Here is a 22,968-nt window from a genome sequence, read left to right as displayed (position 1 = left end):
ACGGTGACCCTGCTGCTTGAATTTTGGGCCTAGGTGCTGTTCATGACCTTTGTTTTTTTTTCTTTTTTTTCTTTTGCCAGTCCTGGGCTTGAGCTCAGGGCCTGAGCACTGTCCTTGGGCTTTCTCAAGGCTAAAACTCTACTACTTGAGCCACAGCACCACTTCATGCTTGTTCTGTGCATGTGGTACGGAAGACTAGAATCCAGGGCTTCGTGCATGCTAGGCAAGCACTCTACCAGTACGCCATGCTTCTGTCCCTGTCCCTGAGCTTTAGTGCGCTAAAGAATAGCACGCTACCATTTGAGCCACAGCTCTATTTCTGTTTTGTTTGGTTTTTAGAGAGTAATTGGAGATGAGTCCCACGGACTTCCTCCCAAGGTTGGCTTCAAACCGTAACCCTGCAGAATATCTAGGATTGTAGGTGTTGAGGCTAATAAATATTTTTTTTGGTCGGTCTTGGGAGTTGAACTCTGGGCCTGGGCATTGTGCCTGAGCTCTTCAGCTGAAGGCTACCGCCCTACCCTTTGACCCACAGCGCCACTTCCGATTTTCTGGTGGTTAATTAGAGATAAGAATCTCTCAGTCTTTCATACCCAAGCTGGCTTTGAACCACGATCCTCAGATCTCAGCCTCCTGAGTAGCTAGGATTACAGGCTACGATTACTTTGAATATTTTTTTAAATATAAATCTTCATATACCTGCTTCTTTAAGCCTAGATCCATTTCCAGGAAATAAGATGGCTATTCTGTAGTAGGACTGCCACTTGTCTGTCTTCAAACTACATCCTTTGGTCTTCACAGTGAGGCAGAATATGCCACTGCTCCTTCCTCCCTGATCTTTGACCTTTTTTTATTTTAGTCAACTCTATCTTTCTTCTAATAGTGAAGAAGACTCACTTTTAAGTCAGTTTCTGAGTTTCTTTGTCTCCACCAAAAATTCCACAAATATCCCACTGGAGATCAGCCTATATGGCTGGGGCCTGGTTGGATGGGGAGAGAATTACCTTCTTCATGGCCATCTGTGCGTTTTCCTGGAGACTGAGATTCCGAGTTTGTTGGCTTCCGGTGCTTGTGCTTTCCCCTGACTCCATTGTGCTCTTTTCCGGAATCTGAAGCCCCCCTGGAGCTTTTCTTGGTGGGTTCCTGGGGGTCACTTGGTGGCTTCCGGCACTGTGCAGTGGTAGAGTTGGGTTTAAGGTCAGTTTTGCTTCTTAACAAAGCTTTCCAATTATCCAACACATGCCTGTTTCTAACATAATGGCAAGAGTTGCCCAGAGTAGGTGTCTGGCAAACAGGAGCCCCAGTGGGCTATTGAGCCCTACTGAACTGAGTCCAGAGCCCTTGCTGGTCCCTACAGACAACCACACCCATCATTTTAAAGAGGTCTTACAGAATCTGAATTCATAAGTCACTGAACACACATCTAAAATCCCCTTAAAAGGATAATGTTGAAAGGGGTGGCATTGATTGAGATGATGCACTGTTTTCATAAACTTTTATTGAATGGCAACTCATTTGTACAATTAAGGCTAATAAAAATACTTTTTTAAAAGTGTGCAACATGGGCTGGTTATGTGATTTAGTGGTAAGAGTGCTTGCCTCGCATAAGCATGCTAGGTTCGATTCCTCAGTACCACATAAACAGAAAAAGCCAGAAGTGGCACTGTGGCTCCAGTGGTAGAGTGCTAGCCTTGGGCAAAAAGACAGTGCCCAGGCTCTAAGTTAAAGTCTCAGGACTGGCAAAAAAGTATATGGTTCAGGCATGGTTAATAAGGCTCCTTTATATTGTTCAGCATGTTCAATTTTTCAAAAGAAGACATCTCTATTATTTAATCTAGTCAATCCTAAGAAGCTACTACTATTCTCACTGAACAGATGAGGAAATTGAGACTCTAAGACAAAAGGTTAAATGACTCTCCAGGACAACACACAGACCAATGGGTAAGCCTGCTGAAACTCTCCACTTACCCTGCAAATTAGTTCACTAATGCTTGCAGTTAGGAACACACAGGGTCATAGAATAAGACCCAGGGGTCTTGACCCTAAAGCTGGGCCTCTTCACATCAACTGTCACCAATCTCCTTCCCTATTTGCTTCCTTATCTGCTTTGGCTAAGTTCCACTGGCACCTATGACTAGGTCATATCATAGGTACGATAATTGTGCTTATACACTGCAAGGTTGCTCGCTGTCAGCCTAACAGTCACAGATTCTCACAAGCTCTGAGGGCTCACTGCCCCGAACAAAAATGAGAGAGCAAGGGAGGAATTTCCAGTATCTCCGTATCAAAGGATATAAACAAAAAGGTTTTTTCCCCTTCCTTCTGGTTGTGGAACTTGAACTCCAGCCTGAACCCTGTCCCTGAGCTCTATTGCTCAAGGCTACTGCTCTACCATTTTGAGCCACATCTCTATTTCCAGTTTACTGGCAGTTAATTGGAAATGAGTCTCAGAGACATTCCTGTCTGGGATGTCTTTAAACCATGATCCTCAGATCTCAGCCTCTTATGTAGCTAATATTAGAGATATGAGCCACCAGTGCCTGGCCAAGCAAAAAGTTTAAACAATGAAGCAAGTCTTAGGGGGAAATGGGGGAGTTAAATGTGTTTGAATTATATGAAGTCAGTTGTATGATGGTTCATCTTCACTGCATTGAGAAGCACCTATGAGATTAGTAATGCATGCCTCTGGGTTTGTGTATGAAAGTGCTTCCAGAGAGCATTCAATTCAAGATGAACACTCACCCTGAATGTGGGTAGCACCATCCAATGGCTGGGGAACCAGATGCAAAAAAAGGAAAAAGAGAGGGAGCCTTATAATACATTCTTTCTCTGCTCCCCAGCTGCCACAATGTAAGTTGCATTGATCTGCTATACCCATCCCACCTTCTAGAAAGTTAACATGGTCCACAAGGATGGTAGATATATTACTGATGGAATACTGGCAAGGAGATTTTACTCCTTGTGGGGGGGAGTGGTCACCATTATTTATGAGATTGTTACTGCCCCATCCCATGATATCCTATTTAGCAGAGGACTAAGCTGAAACTCAAATTCAGTTTCCTCCCTCTGCTGGCTACCAGTCCCTACTAACCAAACTGTAAGAAAAAAAAAGAATTTAAATCAGGCACCGGTGGCTCTCACCCATAATCCTAGCTATTCGGGAGGCTGAGATCTGAGGATCATGGTTTAAAGACATCCCAGACAGGAAAGTCTCTGAGATCATGGTTCCATGCTAGCCCAGGCAAGAAAGTCCATAAGACTCTATCTCCAATTAACTACCAAAATTCCAGAAGTGGAGCTGTGACTCCAAGTGCTCAAGTACTAAAAGAGCTTGGGGACAGTGCTTAGGCCCTGAGTTCAAGCCCCATGACAACAACAAAAGAAAAACAAGGCCAAACAAAGGAATTGGGAACAAAGAGGAAGACAAAACAGTGGCTTAAAATCTCACCTTCTGGTATGGAGTAAAACTACTTCAAATTAGGAGGGATAATGTTACTAATACACACATATATGAATGTGTCCTGTTTATTTCTGAGTATAATTTTTAGTCACTTCTTCTTTCAAGTACAGATCACTTTTACTTCACAAGATAAAAACAAGTAAACAGAACATCTAGAAGGGATTTCTGTCTCTATCTGCTGCAAGAACAGCAGTGAAAGTAAAAATATACTATTCACTACAACTTATAAAAAACATTGGGACGACAGAGATATGGTGAAAGATGAATTTGAAAGGATTTTGAAGTATTTTCCAAAAAATGAGAAGACAATAGAATATATCCAGCATCAAATGAAGCACAACTCTCTCATGGTTCAGAAAGCCCTTTAGGACTCAGAAAGTCCTTGGACAGGTGATAGGCAATTATTCTTGGCCATACCCCAGAAGAGATGATTTTGATGTTTTTTTTGCCAGTTCTGGGGCTTGAATACGGGGTCTGAGCACTGTCCTTGGGCTTTCTCAAGGCTAGTACTCGGCCACTTGAGCCACAGCACCACTTAAGGCTTTTTGTGTGTATGTGATACCAAGGAATCGAACCCAGGGCTTCTTGCATGCTACAAAGGCACTCTACCACTAGGCCACCCTCTTGGCCCAAAGAGATAGTTTTGAATTAACTCTTAATCATAGTTTGCTTAACATCAGTTTCTTTCTCAGGAACCTAACAAAAAAGATCTGGGGTTGGAGGAGTGGCTCAGTAATGAGAGAAAATGTCAGATACCAAGTTCGAGTCCCCGTCTTAGATTTACTAAAGTGTTACAGGTAGTCAGTCACTCAGTTCTGGTTCCTGCACTCCAATCCTATAACTTTATTCCCTTCCCTCTGTATTTGGTAAGTAGGCCCACTGAACTGTTCATCTCATAGCAAAGGGGCTGTGCCTGCCTACCTACCATCGAGTCATCAAAAAGATTTAAGATCCAGGGCCAGGAGTTTGGCCTAGTCATAGAGTATTTACCTAGTATACCCTGGGTTTGTACTGGGTACCACATGCACAAAAAACCCAGAAGTGGTGCTGTGGCACAAGTGGTAGTGCACTAGCCTTGGGAAAGCTCAAGGACAGTGCCCAGGCCCTGAATTTGAGCCCCAGGACTGCCAAAAAGAAAGATATAAATTCCATAAGGGCCAGGACCACATCTACTTTATAACTCAAACAATAACAGCAGCAGCTACTGACAATGAGCATTTACTATGTGCAAGGAGTTTTAAAAGCACTTGCATATCTCATTCAGGCTTCTAATAGCAGCTTCACAATTCACTTATCAAGTACACATTTCAATTGTTTCAGTATAGTCACAGAGTTGTGAAACTATCATTTACTTAGTTCTGGGAACTTTGTCATTACCCTGAATAAACACTTCATAGGCATTAATCAGCTACCCCTTTTCCAATTCCCCACCCTCCCAAGCCCTAGGGAATTAATAATCTACTTTGTCTCTATGGATTGGTCTATTCTGGACATTTCATGTCATTATCTCATTTAATCTTCACACCAATCCTATGAGTAAGTTGTTATTGTTTCATTGAGCAGATGAAAATACTAAGGGTCAGAGATATTAAGAAACTTAATCAATGACACACATCTAGGAAAAGGTGGGATTAAAACTCAGACTGTACTGGCTGTGAGGGGACACACTCATCACCAGTCCTCTGTAACTCTATTAAATAAGTAGTGTCATAGCCTGGAGGGACTGGCATAGGTAAATACTCAGTAAATACTGGCTAAACATTCAGTGAGGTGGTTCAGATAAGGAAGTTGAAGAGAGTGTGGCATAGCTAAAGACTTCGAAGCCAAAGAGACCAGAGCTGGAGTTTGAGCTCTGCCATTTTGTAGCTGTATAACATGAGGTAATATCTTCTCTAAGCCTATTTTCTTCACTTCTAAATTGGGTGTAGTATCTCTCTCAGGATTATTATAAGGATTAAATTAGATAATACATGTAGAGAGCACATGGTATTTAGTAAGAATTCAGTGGTAACAATGGCACTGATACAAATTATTACTATGATTATTTTAACCTGGCCAAACATAATATATTCTACTGTCACAATCCATGTTCCTATTATACATGTCTCTCACATATCAAGGGGTAGGTCTGAAGTCACTAAGTAAAACACATCCAGACTCTCTCCCAGGGTTTTCTATCCTTTCTTTTGGGGACAATGGTGATGTAACTCAGGGCCATGCATAAAGTAGGTAAGCTCTCTACCACTGAGCTATACCCCTAGACTGTTCTTGTTTGTATATAGCCTAGGCTGGTCTGAAACTCATGAACCTCTTGCCTCAGCCTCCAGATGTTGGATCCCTACTATTTTCTTTCTTTTTTTTTCTTTGTCATTCATGAGGCTTGAACTCTGGGCCTGTGTACTGTCTCTGAGCTCTCAAGGCTACCACCCTAACCCTTGAGCCACAACGCCACTTCTGGTTTTCTGGTGGTTAATTGGAGGTAAGAGTCTTCAGGACTTTATTGCCCAGACTGGCTTTGAACTGTGATCCTCAGATCTCAGCCTCCTGAGTAGCTAGGATTATAGGTGTGAGCCATCAGTGTCCGGCTCCCAGGCATTCTTAACCTGAAGTATATAGGTGGGCTTTGGGGAGGGAATGGGTGTATGAATATCCTGAAATCATTGGCAAATTTCTGAGGTTAAGTTTCTGGGGACCAGGTCCACAACTCTCAATAACTTCTCAAAATAGTCTACAGCCCTAAATTGACTATGAGCTTGTGCCACAAATGTATGGCACTCTGGCTAGAAATTTGTCCCCTGGAGTGTATCAACTCTGAATATCTGTTAACAGAACTTTCAATTGTTCCAAGTGTTGAAGAAGCCCTATTCCTCCACGGTTTCAAGAAGTCCCTCCAAGTTGGCTCAGGTTGTTGAGTGTCAGGCAATGAACAAAAGCATCAGATACTAAGTTTAATTCCCAGTCTCAGACAAAAAAAATTTTTTAAAAATCCCATGGCTTCATGGCTTAGCAGTGTTTTCAGTTCCCTCTAGGAAGAGGGGTGGAGGCAAATAAAATACTTCTGGCCCACCTTTTTTTTGTGTGCCACTCCTGGGGCTTGAACTCAGGGCCTAAGCTTTTGTGCTCAAGACTAGTGCTCTACCAGTGGATCCACAGCTCCACTTCTGCCTCTTTATTTCTGGTGGTTAATTGGAGATAAGAGTCTCATAGACTTTCTTACTCCAGCTGGCTTCAAACTAAGATCACCAGATCTGAGTCTCCTGAGCAGCTAGGATTATAGACATGAGCCACCAATGTCCAGCGTGGCTCACCTTTTTACTTCACACTCTGCCCCTATCCATAATCTGTCTATTCTGAACTGAGACCAGATGCCCATCTGTATCACCTGCCACATTCTCAAGTGCTGAAACCCAGTGCTGCCACCTGCTCAAACAGGAAAGTGTTCAGGATTCTGGCAGATTAACCTGGAATCCCAGTGGGCTCTGATCCCACAATACTCCAAGAAGATCTGAAGATGGATCATCCAGTAATTTTAAGGAATTGTCCTGTCATTGGCTCCTTCCTGGACCCACACTTCTCAAGGCTAGTGATCAGTCATCTTGCTAAATGATAAGAAAGGTTACTCAGGGAAGAGTCGGCTACTGATTGATTTTCCTCTCCAACACTTTCTTTGGCTTTCCAACCTCATCAGAGACAATGGCTTCCCAGGGTAGGATCATTCCTCACATCCTACATGATCCAAGCCTACCCTTCCCCAGGTGAAAACCATTCATATACAGAGAATGTTAAGTTAGAAAGGAAAAAGCCTTATGAGTGCTGTTTAAACAGCTACTCAAAAACAGTGAGACTTAGGAGGAGCTCAAATGCAAATAAGATCTGCAGAAGGAAGCAGACCAACTGGGTCTCCCTCAGCAACCTTTGCGTTGAGAGTGGGCACTGGCACTCACCTTAGATCCCAGGGAACTCCGAACTATGGGCTTGACCTGAGGTGGAGGCGGCGACGGCGGCGGCTGCTCCTCAGCTTCCTTCTCTTTGCCACATTTCATCTTCTTGGGTGGCAGAGGTTCTGTCACTTCATCTGGCTGCCACTTGGTCTTGCAAGTAAAGATCCCAACACTTTCCCGCTTCACCCGAGGCTGCCCAGCCTTAGCCCGAACTTCCGCTTGACCCCTTGGGGGAGCTACTGGGAGGCCATCAGCGCGGAAACAGTTGGCTAAATTGAAGACCACATCACCATCTACCTTTTCCATTTTCACCCTCCCCAGATCCACCTGGCTTCCAATCTGTGAAAGCTCTGTGCTGGAGCCCCTCTTGCTGCTTGGAACCACATCCAAGATAAGTTCCTTGGGGTGGCTGTCATGAGGTAGCAAAGGCAGCTCAGACATCTTGCGTAGGTTCTGGGGAGTGGCCAGGACCAGCTCATGAGACATATATGTAGCCAGCACTTGGTTCTTAGGCTTTGTGTCTCCGGATAGCTTCAGGCCACAAGCTGCCTGGGGGCCTTCTATTTTAAGAGTACTATCAGAACAGAGGTGGCTGTCTGATTCCTCAGGCTCTTGATTCACTCTTATGTCCCCACTGTTAGGTGGCACGGACAGAGCCAGGGTCCCTGTCTGAGGGCTGAGGGTCAGGAGGACAGGATTGACTTGTTCTTCATAAGGCTTGGCAGCAATCCGGCAACTTTTGTTCTTTGTGACAGTGTCCTGTTCTGGAGAAAAGGGACCTCCAGGCCGTGGCTGCCCCTCAGAAAGTCCATGCACAGCTTCACTGGAGCCAAGAGACGGCACACCAGAAAACTCTGGTCTGATGGGCATCCCCTGACTGGGGGTCAGCTGCCCAGTGCTGGAAATGCCAATGGAAAGTAGAGATGCTTGGTGGTATGGTGACCAGCCAACAGGCAGGACCTGGGTGCTGGTGGGTTTCCCATTGACTGAACACCGTGGATAATTACTTGCCTGCCCTGGAGGTTTCCACAAGGAAAGTTCCTTAGTTTGGCACCCTGGCAGCCCAGGGGCAATACGGCTTGGGGTATAACGGGTCTTTGCTGTGCTTGGCGGTCCCTCAGCACCAGTCTGGCTGCCTTTCTTGCCACATGAGGCACTGGTGCTCTTAGGCTCTCCTTGATCAATGATGGAGATAGGCTCCTGCTTGGGGAGATGGCGGGGGTCACGAGGGAGGCCCAGGTTGGGCTCTTTGTTCAGCAGCAGAGACGCAGGCACTGGGTTGGCCACTCCCACGTAAGTGCCAGGAATGGTGCTGATCAGCGCAGTGGAGTTTTTCACCCAGGTGCTGGGGTCCCCATTCCTCACAATCTCAGGAAAGATCACAAAGGGGGAGGAAGTCGAGCCCAGGCAGGAGGTAACGCTGCTGCCAGCAGCCTGGGTTGTGCGCTGAGACCTAGACAGGACTGTGGACAGGAGGGCCTTGCTGCTGGTGTGTACAGGGGTCAACACGGGCATGGGAGGTGTTTTGCGCTGGTTTGGCAAGGGGAGCTTCTGACGATTGGACTTGGAGGAGAGGTCAAGGGGCATCTCACTGCACTCTGGTGGAGAGGCCATCTCCCTTTCTAACTGGGGAGGTGACTTGAGAGGAGAGAAGGTAATAGAACTCCCTTCTGTTTGCTGATCCACACCACCTGGCATCTTGGTGGGGTGTGCTGGGACTGAGCTCCCACTGGGGGCTGGCAACAAAGGCTGTGCAGTTGGAAGCACCTTGGCAGAAGCGGTGGTGAGAGAGGTATCTGCCAAAGGCCCGGGGACCCCATCAGGTGTGGGCTGGGTGGTAGAGCTACTGGATGGGGAAGTGCACGGGAGTCTGTTCACTTCCAGAGAGACTAGCTTCGAGTCTGAAGTTAGAGGACGGGCCACAGAAAATGCGTATGGGTAAGACCGGAGCTCGGGTGAGGCAAGCACACCGGGGAGACACCTGTCCTGCAGGTAGGATGGCAGGACGGGGAGTGTCAGAGTGGAGGACACTCCCAGGCTGGTTGGCAGTGTGGCCACACTGAGTGGCTGCCCACAGCTTGGAGGTGGGATGTAGACCAGTGGCTGGTTTGGGGTTAGTACTGTCCCTGGCTGAAAAGACAGGGGGACTTTTTGCATAGCTGGTGCCTGAGCTGTAGGAAAACACACTCGACTCAAACTGAAGGAAGCTGGGATGGGGGCCGAAGTGGGAATGGCAGTTGGTGTGGCAGCCGGCATGGGCGTGGGGGCTGGAGTAAAGATTGGGGCTGGGGTGGGTGCAGGCACCGGCGTGGGAGCAAAGGCAGGAATGAGGGTCGGAGTAGAAGATGGGCCAGAGGATGGTGTTGGAGTGGGCATGGGCACAGAAGGAGGGGCAGGAGCTGCTGGAGGGGTGGATGCTGGCATAGGAGCCAAAACGGGTGTGGGCACAGGAGCGAGGACCAAAGTGGGAGCTGAAGGAGTCCCAGAAGCCTGGATCAGGGCCAGAGGAGGTGCTGAAACAGGGACTGAGAGAGGAGTAGGAGCAGGAGCTGACAAGGGCACTGCAACGGAGGGTGGAGCAGATGCTGGCACAGGCACCAACACAGAGGCTGACACAGACAGGGGGCTTGAGTCCGAGATAAGAGTGGGTACTGAGGGTGGTGCTGGGGCCTGAGCCAGAGTAGGGACTGGTGCTAAGGGAGGAGAAGGAGCTGAAACTGAAGTAGCAACCTGGACTGGAACTAGCCCTGAATGCGGTACTGGGGCAGGGACAGAGAGGGGAACCTGGAATGGATCTGGAACAGATGGAGGCACAGAGGCTGAACCAGGAGCAGGGGGACAAATAGGGGCTGGCAGAGAACTAAAGTTAGTGGTAACCAGAGGCAGGCTCCCTTCCACAGGGACTCCAGTTCCCAAAGTTGCCAAAATGAAAGTATTCTTGTCCCCAACACTGTGCCTTGAGTCCAAAGCCTTTACCCCAGCTGCTGAACAGTCAACCTGCTTGCTCATTTGGGTGCCGAGGGGAGTCCAGGAGCAGTCGGCCCTGCTAGTGCAGGCCTCAGGGCTGTCAGGAGTAGGCAGTTGGAGCCCGTCCCCTGGGCTGCTCAGTGGCAACAGGAACTCCTCGGCCTCTGTAGTGCTCCCAGCATAGTCCATTTTTGACTGGACATCATCACGCTGCTCCTCAGACTTGTGCCCAAGTTTTTCTGTAGCACTGCCATCTGAGTCTGCCCCCCGGGCATTGCTGCCACTTCCAACTGTGGTGAGCTCCACCTGCAATGACAGAAACAGTGTACCCACTGTTGTTGAGCTCCATTTGGTGTGTGCAAGTCTCCTGAAGACCTTGAGAGGCAACTGCTGGTCCTCTCGGTGACCCCCACCGACTAGATCTTGGCAGAAACAAAGGGAAGCCAGCCAATTTGCTGTCCCACTAACATAAGCTCAAGGGAAATACCCAGTCCCCCTCCTGCTCATATAGGAAACCCTGCCCCACCTTTGGAGGACAGCATGTGGCAAGTCATAAGTCCTTACCTTGGAAAAACTGCTGCCCACACAAAACTCCTGAGATCCAAAGTGCTGGCAGTCACCTGTCGTGGACTCCTCATCAGAAAGAGGTGCTCTTCTGGCATGGGACATACAACCAGAGAAGAGATATGAGGCTCGCACTTGCAGCTACCACTGCTTCCCCCCAAAAGGCTTTTTGACTGGTTTCCCACAAATCCTTCCTGTGTCACTATCCAGGATGGCTTGGGGGATATCACAGTGTCCTGGAGGAGGGGTTCCAGGATGCAAAGCAGAACATCCACACATAGCATTGCAAATTCCCACAAAGCACCCTTGTCTCATTAGACTCTCATCTTTGGGCTGCTCACCTTGATTTCTAGGGTTCTTGCCAAAATTCACAGCCCCCCCCCAATACCCTCAAATTCCTCCATCCCTCTCACACCCCTAAGAGCTTATCCATCAAGGTGACCATTCAAGAGCCATGAGGCATTGCCCATAGGGGAGAGAAATATGAACCACTGCAGGCCTCAGAAACTATACAACCTGTTTCTCTCTCTCTCTCTCTCTCTCTCTCTCTCTCTCTCTCTCTCTCTCTCTCTCTCTCTCTCTCTCTCTTTCCTCTTGCTTTAATTTATTGGAATGCATTTCAATAAGCATCGTTTTATTCGGTCATATCCACATCACTATTTTTTTCATATATTTTTTATTATAATTAATAGAAGGGTTACATGATATTTGCCAGATAGATGGTGCATTAATTCACATATATTGATACCCTTTCACATGTCTTGGTCCCCATTTCCCTCCCCCCCACCTCCACCCCTCAACTTGTTTTCCCCTGTTCCCTATCCAATTTCAAATAACCAAATACAAATATATCCGATACATCAGGTAACAAAGTGAGATACTGTAACAATATGAGATAATCAAGGGACAGCAAAAGAGATGAGAGAAAACATAGTACGTTAAGAACAACAATCATTCATTATATGGCTTATGTTTCTATATCCTAGAGATCCTTTCATTTAGCGTCCTACTATATGGCCTTTTGTATCAAGGTTTTGCTCTATTGCAAATCTCTGCTAGGAGAGACCAATGTTTCTACTGATTATGACAAATGAGGGAAACCATTGAGCCTAAGTTCCTTTGAGTCTGGCTTACTTCTCTTAATATGATTTTTTCTAAGTCTGTCCATTTCCTAACAAATGGGGCAATGCCATTCTTTCTGACAGCAGCATAGAATTCCATTGTGTACAAATACCACATCTTGTTGATCCACTCATCAACTGAGGGACATCTAGGTTGGTTCCATATCTTTGCTATGGTAAATAGAAGGAATAGGAGATACACTAGACCTCCTTGGCACAGGGCGAAACTTTCTTAATAAGGAGCAAGAATCACAACAAATCAGAGAAAGGCTGGATAAGTGGGACTGCATTAAACTGCAGAGCTTTTATATGGCAAAGGACATAGCTAGTAAACTAATTAGGAAGCCTACAGAGTGGGAGAAGACCTTCACCAACCATACAACAGATAAAGGCCTCATATCTAAAATATATCAACAGCTCAAAAAATTGAATCAATCCAAAACTAATCTCCAAAGTAACAACCATCCCATTAAAAGATGGACAAAAGACTTAAAGAGAGTCTTCTCTGAAGAAGAAACAAAAATGGCCTATAGACACATGAAGAAATGCTCAATATCTCTGGTCATAAAAGAAATGCAAATCAAAACAACTCTAAGATTCCACCTCACTCCAGTTAGAATGGCCAGGATCAAGAAAACTAATAACAACAGATGCTGGAGGGGATGTGGCCAGGAGGGATCACTACTACACTGTTGGTGGGAGTGCAAGCTCGTTCAACCACTATGGAAAACAGTATGGCAGTTCCTCAAAAGACTAAAGATAGAGTTCCCTTATGACCCAGGAATTCTACTACTTGGCATTTACCCAATCATCCAGAAACAAAGACATACTAAATCTCTCTCTCTCTTTCAAAATGGAAAGACATTGGGGCTGTAAATATGGCTTAGTGGTAGAATGCTTACTTAGCATGCATGAAGCCCTGGCTTCAATTCTTTAGTACCACAGAAATAGCTGGAAGTGGCACTGTGGCTCAAGTGGGAGAGTGATAGCTTTGAGTAAAAGAAGCTCAGAGACAGTGCCAAGGCCCTGATTCAAGCCCCAAGGCTGGCAAAAATATTAAAATGGAAAGCTTTCTCACAGATACCACACAGAGATCTTCGGCCAATGTGTGAAAATCAAATATAAACTTTCAAGAGCATTTTAGGTGCCCTTAGTATGGGGCATGATCAGGAAATGGCCTACCTGGGTCAACCAAATAGTGTTATAATCTGAAAATGGAAAACACACAAATCAGACAGGCATCATCACCTCCCAAGCTTGTATTAAAACTATGTTCATGAATTTAACTGTGGGATTGTTTAGGGAAATGAAGGGGAGGACAGAAAAGGAAAGAGAATAATGAGGATGAATACATGGAGTCTGTGTGTGAAAATGGTATAAGGAAACTAAAAGCTATTGAACAATAGAGGGTAAAGAGAATCAAGAAGGGGACCAGGAGCGTGGCCTACTGGTAGAGTGCTTGTTTAGCATGCCCAAAGCCATGTGTTCTATTCCTTGGTACCACAAACACAGAAAGAGCCGGAAGTGATGTTATGGTTCAAGTGGTAGAACACTAGCCTGGGGTAAAAATCCCGGGAACAATGAATGAACAGTCTCTGAATTCAAGCCCCAGGATGGGCAAAAAAGAAAAAAAACAACAGCCAGGAAAAAGAGCAACAGGTGAGATCAATATGTATATACAAGTGACAATGATGAAGCTCCTTTGCACGGTTAATACACGGAGGGAAAAAAAAAGAATCACAAACTGGAAGCCAGTGGCTCACACCTATAATCCTGACTACATAGGAAGCTGAGATCTGAGGATTGTGGTTTAAATCCAGCCCATGTAGGAAAGTCTATAAGACTTTTATCTCCAATTAACCACCAGAAAACTGGAAATGGTGCTATGGCTCAAAGTGGTAGAGTGCTAGCCTTGAAACAAATATCTGAGGGACATCATTCAGGCCCTGAATTCAACTCCAAAACTAATTGAAAAAAAAACACATTAAAAATGAATCATAGAAAAGTAAAGCAAGATTTATGGGGGGATGGTACCAACAGGAGTGAGGAGGGTCAACAGAGAAGGTGAGAAGGGTGAATACGCTCAAAGTACTTTAACATGCATATATCAAAATGGAACAATGACACCTGTTGAATTTGTGTATGTATGCATTTTCCTGTGGCTTGAACTCAGGGTCCTCATGCCCATACTGAGGTTTTGTTTTTTTTTTTCTTTTGCCATTTGGGCTTGAACTCGGGGCCTGGGCACTATTCTTGGATACTTTTTGCTCAAGGCTAGAGCTCTGCCACTTGAGCCACAGGGCCACTTCCAGCCTTTTCTGTGTACATGGTACCAAGGCATCAAAGCCAGGGCTTTGTGCATGCTAGCTGAGCACTCTAACACTAGGCCACACTCCAGTCCCCAAAGACTAAGTTTCAAAAATATTTTGTGGGGGGCCGGGAGTTTGTGGTGGAGTGCTTGCCTAGCATGCACGAAGACCAGGGTTTAATTCCTAGGTACCACATATATAGAAAAAATGCCAGAAGTGGTGCCGAGGCTCAAGTGGTAGAGCTTTAACCTTGAGAAAGTCCAAGGACAGTGCTCAGCCCTGAGCTCAAGCCCAGAATTGGCAAAAAAAAAAAATTTGTTGGCCGTGGGGCTTGAACTTTGGGCGTAGGCACTGTCCCTTAGCTCTTCAGCTAAAGGCTAGTACTTTATCACTTGAGCCACAGCACCACTGACAATTCTTAATAAACAAGTACCAATTAGCAAAGGTCATCTGCTGCCCTCCTCACCTTCATATGAACAGGCCAGCATGGCAAAACAGGTCACTCCCTTAACCTCAGACTCAGCCCATCTCAAGGGAATTAGAAACAACCAAGAATCTTGTCCACAGGTCCTACTACGTACTTCGCCGCTGTGGGCAGGTACCACTCACTGGAGGCCTGACAACAGTCACTATCAAACTTCCTCACCTCTCCTCGTTGATGCCACACATGCGAATCCGGTCAGAACTGGTCCAGTTGTGCACGCCGCTGTACAGCGGTGCTGTAGAGATCATGACAGCCACTCACCACCAGGTAAGATCTGCTGTGGCCACTCCCCCTGGGTACAGAAAGAATCCCCCAGAGTCAAATCTTAGCACAGGACAGCTACTTTACCAGGCTTTAACACAGAAAGTTAACTTAAATAAAAGGTACTTATAGCATTGAAATATTAAAACAGATTCTCCCAAGCTCTCCTGATAAGGAAAAATAAAGGACCAAATAGGAAAAACAAAGCCATTGGTTTTCCAGTAATGTATGTTTCAGGGTGGACATAAGGACTCAGTAAATCACTTGGTGATTCTAAAATTAGCTTCAAAGACATATATGCTAGAGTGGTTGAGGAAATTTAATCTATTATAGACAAATGAAATGGCAGCTTATTTTTCTGCACATACTTAGCCTAAGTAACTACAATTAGAGGCACGTACCCATATGAATAATGAGCAAATTGCCAAGACCAGAGGTCTTTTGCACATCTGCTCTCTAATCCATTGATACTGAAGGATCTAAGTGATGTAGCCCATTTAAGCCCTCCCAAGGAAGCACATGTTTCCTTCACTAGCTCTTCAAACGAAAGCTGTTCTGCCTCCAAGTTGGTCATAATGCACCTAACATAGTAGAAGGCTGCCTCTGAATTGGGTGACATACTCCTTGTATTGTATTCACAAGCAAACAAAAACAAAGCTGCATCAAGTACCACATATCTCAGGCTCTGGTGGCTCACACTTACAATCCTAGCTACTCAGGAGACTGAACTCTGAGGCTTGTGGTTCAAAGCCAGCCTAGGCAGGAAAGTCCATGAGACTCTAATCGTTAATTAACCATCAGAAAATCAGAAGTGGAGCTGTGGCTCAAATGCAAAAATGGTAGAACACTTGAGCAGAAAGCTCAGGGAGAGCATCCAGGCCTGGAGTTCAAGCCCCAGGACCACGAACAATAACCAAAATGAACCATGTATTTTTTTGTGGGTCATGAGGCTGGAACTCGGCCAGGGTGCTATCCCTGAGCTCCTCAGATCAAGGCTACCACCCTACCCCTGGGCATGGGTGTTGTCCCTGAGGTCTTCAGCTCAAGGCTACTGCCCTACCCTTAAGCCTAGCCCCAGTTGAGGGGGGAAGAGGGGTAATTGGAGATAAGAATCTCAGGTCCTTTAGTGCCCGGGCTGGCTTTCAACAATGATTCTCAGATCTCAGCATCCTGAGTAGGTAAGATTACAGGCGTGAGCCACTGTGCCTGGCAGAAGCACATATTTCTTTATCCCTTCCTATTAGTCTGCCATCCCCATAATCCACCTCTCCCTTCACCAACCACTATCCAGCACTTGTTATTGACCACCACGGCACCGTCAATTCTTCTAGTTAAAGAAGTAACAAGAACTTTGTCTAAAGAGCCTGTCTTGAGGCCCTTGAACTTCAAATTTACTCTTTAGCTCTATGTCTCAAAGTATGGTCACATCATAAATTTGTTCTATTTATACTTTCATTTAATTTTTTTCAATTTTGTTCATTGTCAACAGAATTCAGATATTCATTCAACAAATATCAACTGAGCTTCTACCATGTTCCAGAATTGTTCTAGGTATTAGGAATTTAACAGTGAGCAAAATAGACTAAAATCCTTGACTGCGGAGTGTTTACATTCTTGAGGGATAAGATGCACTGTAAGTATGTTAAATCATCTCACAAGGTATTCCACACAGGCTAAGGAGCATGGGAGACAATGTATATAGTGTATATGAATGAATGGGCTATGATTGGAAATAAGGTGATCAGAATATTTCTTCCTGAGAAGGACACATTCCAGCAACCCTAAGAAGCAAGTAAGGAAAAAGCATTCCAGTGAGAGGAAAGAATATATGCAAAGGTCCTCAGGCAATGGGCTATCTGCTAAGGTAAAGAGAGAGCCAGGAGGCCAGGGTGACTGGCCCTCAAAGAAAGAAAGGTATCTAATGAGGACAGCAAAGATGCCCCTTTTCTCTCTCTCTCTCTCTCTCTCTCTCTCTCTCTCTCTCTCTCTCTCTCTCTCTCTCTCTCTCTCTCTCTCTTTCCTTCATTCATTCTTTTTCTTTTTCTTTTTTTGGTCGGTTGTGGGACTTGAACTCTGGTCCTGAGCCCTGTCTCTGAGTTCTTCAGCTCAAAACTACTGCTCTACCCCTTGAGCCACAGCCCCACTTCTGGTTTTCTGGTGGTTAACTGGATATAAAAGTCTCCTGGACTTTAGTGCCCAGGATGGTTTTGAGCCTCGATACTTTTTCTATGTATGTGGTATCAAAGAATCGAACCTAGGGCTTTGTGCATGCTAGGCTAGCACTCTACCACCAGGCCACGCTTCCGGGCCCTCCTTCAAGTTTTTTGGTATCTAATTAGAGAAGCTTCCCCAAGCTGGCTTCTAAGAGATCTCAGCCTCCCGAGTAGCTAGGATTACAGGCATGGCCTGTACCACTGAGACAGGTGTAAGATGTCCCTTTTCTATGTGCTTTCCCTTCTCCTGGCTTTCCCGACCCAGTGCAAGGTGGCTTCCCTGCTGTACTTCTTGTCCATCTTAGAGTCTTGGGTATTCACTGAAGACTGGCCCTCACCTCTCTGCATCTCTCCTTAATGCTGCTACCCTCTCTCACTCCCTCCTCTCCCTGTTTCCAAGGCTCACCCCTCTTTCCTTAACCTCACTCTCTCCAATGCTGTTGTATTCATTCTTCTATTGATTCTTCTTCCTCCTCTTTCTCTTCCTCATGTTGTTCTCCATGCTCTCACTCTGTCTCTGCCTCTCTTCTCTCCCTAAGCAATCACCCTTCTAACTTTCCCTTCTCACTTCCCTTCCCATATTTTCCTGACTTTGTCTCTTCTTCATTTGCCTGAGGTTCCTCTTCCGTCTCTCCTCCTCCCATTTCTCTCTTCCTTGTTATCTTCCTCTACTTTTTGCCTTCTGCTGCCTTTTCCTCATTCTCCTTCAAATCTTTGTCTATCTGCATCTTCTTCCTCAGTGCTTTTCTGGCTCTCTCTGGCTCTTACTCACTGTCTCTATCTCTTCGCCTATGGATGTCAGCTCTGCCTGCCCCTCCTCTCTTATCTATGAGCTCCCACTGTTTCAATTCACCCCTGGGTGCGCTGACAACTCCCACATCTGTATCTCTAGTCTTGACCTCTCTCCATAGGCCCAGACCTGAATTCCCAGCTGCCATCAACTCACTGTTAATTGGATGTCCACGGAGCCTCTCAAATCCAATGGGTCTCAAACCAGACTCATTATCTACTCCCGTAAATGTGCTCCCCACACGCCATGACCAGACACAGCATGTTTCCTGTCTTAGTTAATAGCACTGTCCCCTAGCCTGGAAATGTGTTCAACTCCTCTCCCCTCCACTGCCCAGATCCAATCAGGAGTGGATTCTTGATAAAGCCTCTTTCTCTCTTCTCCTTACCACTCTCACCACTGTCCTGGTGCAGGCTCTCATCATCTCACACCAGGAATATTACACCGGTCTCTTAACTGCTCCCTCCACCTCTCTCTTGATTCTACAATCAATTCATCTCCTAAAGCACTAGTTCCATCATGCCTCTCCTCCCTCATCAAAAGCCATCAGAATTAAACCAAATTCTTAGCACATCCTTCAAGGCTCTCAGGACATGGCCTCAAACCTTCTCTTTAGTCTCCTCTTCTGCTGTTTCTTGCCCTTTCCCTGCCAACCTACCATGTCAGCTCCTGACCCTTCCCTAAACAAACCATCCAGTTTCAGGACTCTGCTGCTGAAATGGCCTTTTCCCGCCCCCTGTGACCCCTCTTCCTCTTGTTGTCATACCTCAATGCCTGGTTTAAATGTGATTGTATCATCCCTTTCACCTCAGCCCCTGGTCAATTAACCCCTACATCTCTGGTTCTCCTCAAATATTTAATTCCTACCTTTAGCCTTGTACTGATTTTCCTGTTGTGTGATTATCTGGGAAAGTGGCATGTCTCTCTCTCCTACCACACAATCAGCTACTTGAGGGAAGAATAACATCTTTCTTTTTTGTCTCTGGTTTTTCTGAAGCACCTTTCACATAGCAAGTATGCAGTAAATGCATGTTATATGGTACTGAATTCTGGATCTGAATTGAGGTGATGACCCTGAGAAATCACAAGCAAAAAAAAAAAAACAACCAAACAACAACAACAACCAAAAACCTCCACCAAATGTTCCTTATTATAGAAAAAATTCTGCATTAGCATACATTTCAGGGATGCCTGATTCTACCTTAGTTTATCATCTCTGGCTTATTTTGCACCTCTGCAAATAACAGAGAACTGATAGATATGAAAACTTGTCTTGTCTCATAGAGTTTGGATTAATCTCCCTCCTCAGTATAGAAAAAGTTTTGCCTGAATTAGCTAGCCAATTCCTTTACTCCATATAAACTTGTGTTTTTTTTTTTTTACTTTTCCTTGGAAATAGCTATAACATCTGATTCCCTTCTTGATTAATGAATAGAATAAAGTCTTTAACATGTGTTTGTTTTTACATCTGTACAAAAGTCATAACTTTACTTTTTTCTGAAAATGATTTTAACATTATGAAGCTAATTACCATAGGCTAACATAATTTTAGAGATTTTTAACAAAGGTGCTATTTGCCAGATGTGACCACATCTGCTTATACTACCAGTACTCTGGAAAATAGAGATGGGAAGACTAAGAGTTCAACACCAGCCTGGATTACATAGCAAGACATTTTTTTGTAAACAAAATGAGCATATTAGTTAATGTTTTTTTTCTTAGACTATCTTAGAATATCCTTCATATCAACCAAGGCTCAGCCTATTAGTGGTCACAACAGATTTTTCCCCATTTTTCTTCTCTAGGAAACATTAGAGTATTCAGTCAATGAAAAGTACCATGCTTGCCATAAAATAAATTTCAACAAAAACTTCAAATTTTAGTTGATATATAAATATATGTGGAGAGGACCAGGAGCCTAACCTAGTGGTAGAGTGCTTGCCTAGCATGTACAAAGCCCTGGGTTTGATTCCTCAGTGCCACATACACAGAAAAAGCCAGAAGTGGCATATATATATATACATACATACATATATACATATATATACATATATATATATGGACAGTAGGTATGTCAATGAGCATGGGTTTTTTTCCTATTCATTTTCTATTTCTCCTGTTTAGTAAGTTTGTAGAGTCTAGCACAGAAAACAGAGAGAGAATCCCACAGTTTGGAAACAGAACAACATACCAAATATATCCTAAATAGTTTCTAGGCCAAATATAAACTCAGAAGGGAAAGTAAGGTAAAGGTAATTGTGTTCATAACACATACTATATGGCTACCTACAACACAAAATGTATGCTGGATACCCCATCCTAAATATAAGAGTATTCACTGAAATTTGCCTCCCAAACTTACATCATGATTTTGTTAAACCATCATCCCTACACATTTGAGGGCCACTTTTTCTAACTCACAATAGTCTTTGTAATCAAAGGGAAGGGAAGAACAGAAGCACAGTCAGAAAGCTAAGCTAAGTCATTTACACCAGAAGGTAAAATGGGTCTAGCCAGAAAGTCAAAGTAGCATCTACTGCCGCCACATGAGAGAAATTCCTGATGGCAAGGGATGAATTAGGATGTTCCACATTAACCAGTGTTTGCCAAGGCAGAATGACTGAGTTCATTCCAAATACAGATTCCATAGGTCTCAAATCCAGACATTCTCATTCAGTATGCTGTGTGTGTGCCAGTCCTGAGACTTGAACTCAGGGCCCAGATGGACACTGTCCCTAAGCTTTTGTGTTCAGGATAGTGCTCTACTAAATGAGTCACAGCTCTCCTTCCATTTTTTTTTCGCCAGTCCTGGGCATGAGCTCAGGGCTTGAGCACTGTCCCTGGATTTTCTCAAGGACAGGGCTCTACCACTTGAACCACTGCACCATTTCTGGCTTTTTGCTATATATGTGGTTCCGAGGAATCGAACCCAGGTCTTTGTGCATGCTAGGCAAGCACTCTACCACTAGGCCAAACTCCCGGCCCCACCTTCCGTTTTTTTTCTGGCCAGTCCTGGGGCTTGAACTCAGAGCCTGGGCACTGTCCTTGGACACATTTTGCTCAAGGCTAGTGCTCTACCACTTGAGCCACAGCATCACTTCTGGCTTTTTCTATGTATGTGGTATCAAAGAATCGAACCTAGGGCTTTGTGCATGCTAGGCTAGCACTCTACCACTAGGCCACGCTTCCAGGCCCTCCTTCCAGTTTTTTGGTAGGTAATTGGAGAAGCTTCCCCAAGCTGGCTTCTAAGAGATCTCAGGCTCCTGAGTAACTAGGATTATTGGAGTGAGTCTCAGGAACCTGGCTAGCTTTGGGATATCTTTAATTTTGTAATGGCCAGTTGAATTAGCAACCACTCAGCGCTGGGAATTTGGTAGAGTGCTTGCTTAGCATGCACAAAGACCTGGGTTCGATTCCTCAGTACCATATCCATAGAAGCCAGGAATTGTTACTCAAGTTGTAGAGTTCTAGCCTTCAGAAAACACAAGGACAGTGCTCAGGCCCTGGGCCCAGGACAGGCAAAAAAAATAGCAACCACCCAACTATAAACTATGCAGGGGAGATGATCAGAAAGAAAATATTTTTTGGCTATACACAATACACACAGGTAAGTTCTACTAGTACGCACACTTTAATGCCAGTTTTCATTCAATAGCAGCATGCACACTCGTGTGTGTGTGTGTGTGTGTGTGTGTATGTGTGTGTGCATTTACATGCACACAAACTCATGTCATGCTTTCTCTGATGGGAACCATCACATCCAAGGCTCAGTCCCAAAAAAAGAAACTTGGAAGAAACCTGGTAATAATACCAAATGACCCAGGGAGTAGAAGCACAATGATATGAAATACCTCAAAGAATTTTCCCAGATGTCACAACTATGTAATTGGTAAGAAATGAACAGCTGCATGGCCTAAGAATCAAATGCTAGTGATTGCCTGGAAGACAGAGGGTCCACTGTCAGGAGAATAACAGCAATGTAGCATTCAACTTATAGTCAGACAAAAAGAGAGCAAATGTTCTATCAACTCAAAGTGATAAATGTGGTTGAAAACATTAAATAAAACTTTTCAGCTGGGCACCTGTAATTCTAGCTCCTCTTAATTCTAGGAGGCTTACATCTGAGAAATGCAGTTTGAAGCCAGCCTCAGCAGGAAAGTCCATGAGACACTTATCTCCAATTAACCCAAGAAAAAGCCAAAAGTAGAGCTGTGGCTCAAGTGATCAAGAACTAGCTTAAGTGAAAGAATTAAGGTACAATGCCCAGGCCTCGAGATTAAACCTGAATACTGATGTGTGCATACATGTACACAGGTATATGCACACACAAACACAAACATAAATACACAAAACACTTTCCAATTTAGGAGGCCTATGCGTATAGAATCAGAATAACAGACTGAAATCCAAGGAAAGAAGTCCAAAAAGTGGGCAGCAGAGAGCAGGGAGCAAGCATAATCATCACTCTGGAACAAAAGAGAAGAGAACAAAGTTACTAATTGTACCTTTACAATGGTGAAAATAGCAGCTAACCTAAGGGCAAGCAGGTAGTAAAAAGAGACACTTAAATGATGTAAAAAAATTTAATTCAAAGGTGGAGGAAAAAAATTAAAAGATGAGAGCATGTATGAAAGGCATAAAACAAGCTGGTGGCATACAATAACCAAAAGGAAAGAAATGAAATAGGGGAACCTGAAATATTTCACCATCATAGGCCAAACTGAAACTGTGGGGAAGCACTGAAGACATTTCAGTAAGGTTTAGAGAGAATGTTATCAAAAGGGTAAGGAAATCGTGTCATAGCACAGGTCAGGATTAGGGGAGAGTTAGTAACAGAGGATGAGCAGGAGTAAAATCC

The 22,968-nt window shown here is 44.8% G+C and overlaps 1 protein-coding gene across 1 annotated transcript in view; it reads right to left on the bottom strand.

Annotated features, from left to right (window-relative positions):
• The window catches only part of Bcorl1 (BCL6 corepressor like 1), a 78,856-nt gene that overhangs the window by 39,947 nt on the left and 15,941 nt on the right, over positions 1 to 22,968 (bottom strand). Inside the window, exons 2-5 of the mRNA XM_090325912.1 lie at positions 15,009 to 15,138; positions 10,933 to 11,023; positions 7,405 to 10,674; positions 1,005 to 1,170 (exon numbers count right to left, since the gene is read on the bottom strand). Of these exons, the coding sequence (XP_090182038.1) occupies positions 1,005 to 1,170; positions 7,405 to 10,674; positions 10,933 to 11,023; positions 15,009 to 15,094 (3,613 nt within the window). The 5' untranslated portion in view covers positions 15,095 to 15,138. The remainder of the gene's footprint in view (positions 1 to 1,004; positions 1,171 to 7,404; positions 10,675 to 10,932; positions 11,024 to 15,008; positions 15,139 to 22,968) is intronic.

The sequence above is a fragment of the Megascapheus bottae genome, chromosome X, assembly GCF_031878675.1.
Source record: "Megascapheus bottae isolate mThoBot1 chromosome X, mThoBot2.hap1, whole genome shotgun sequence".
NCBI classification, from domain to species: Eukaryota; Metazoa; Chordata; class Mammalia; order Rodentia; family Geomyidae; genus Megascapheus; species Megascapheus bottae.
Note: the sequence above shows the minus strand (reverse complement) of the source record. Positions and strands in the feature narration are given on the sequence as shown.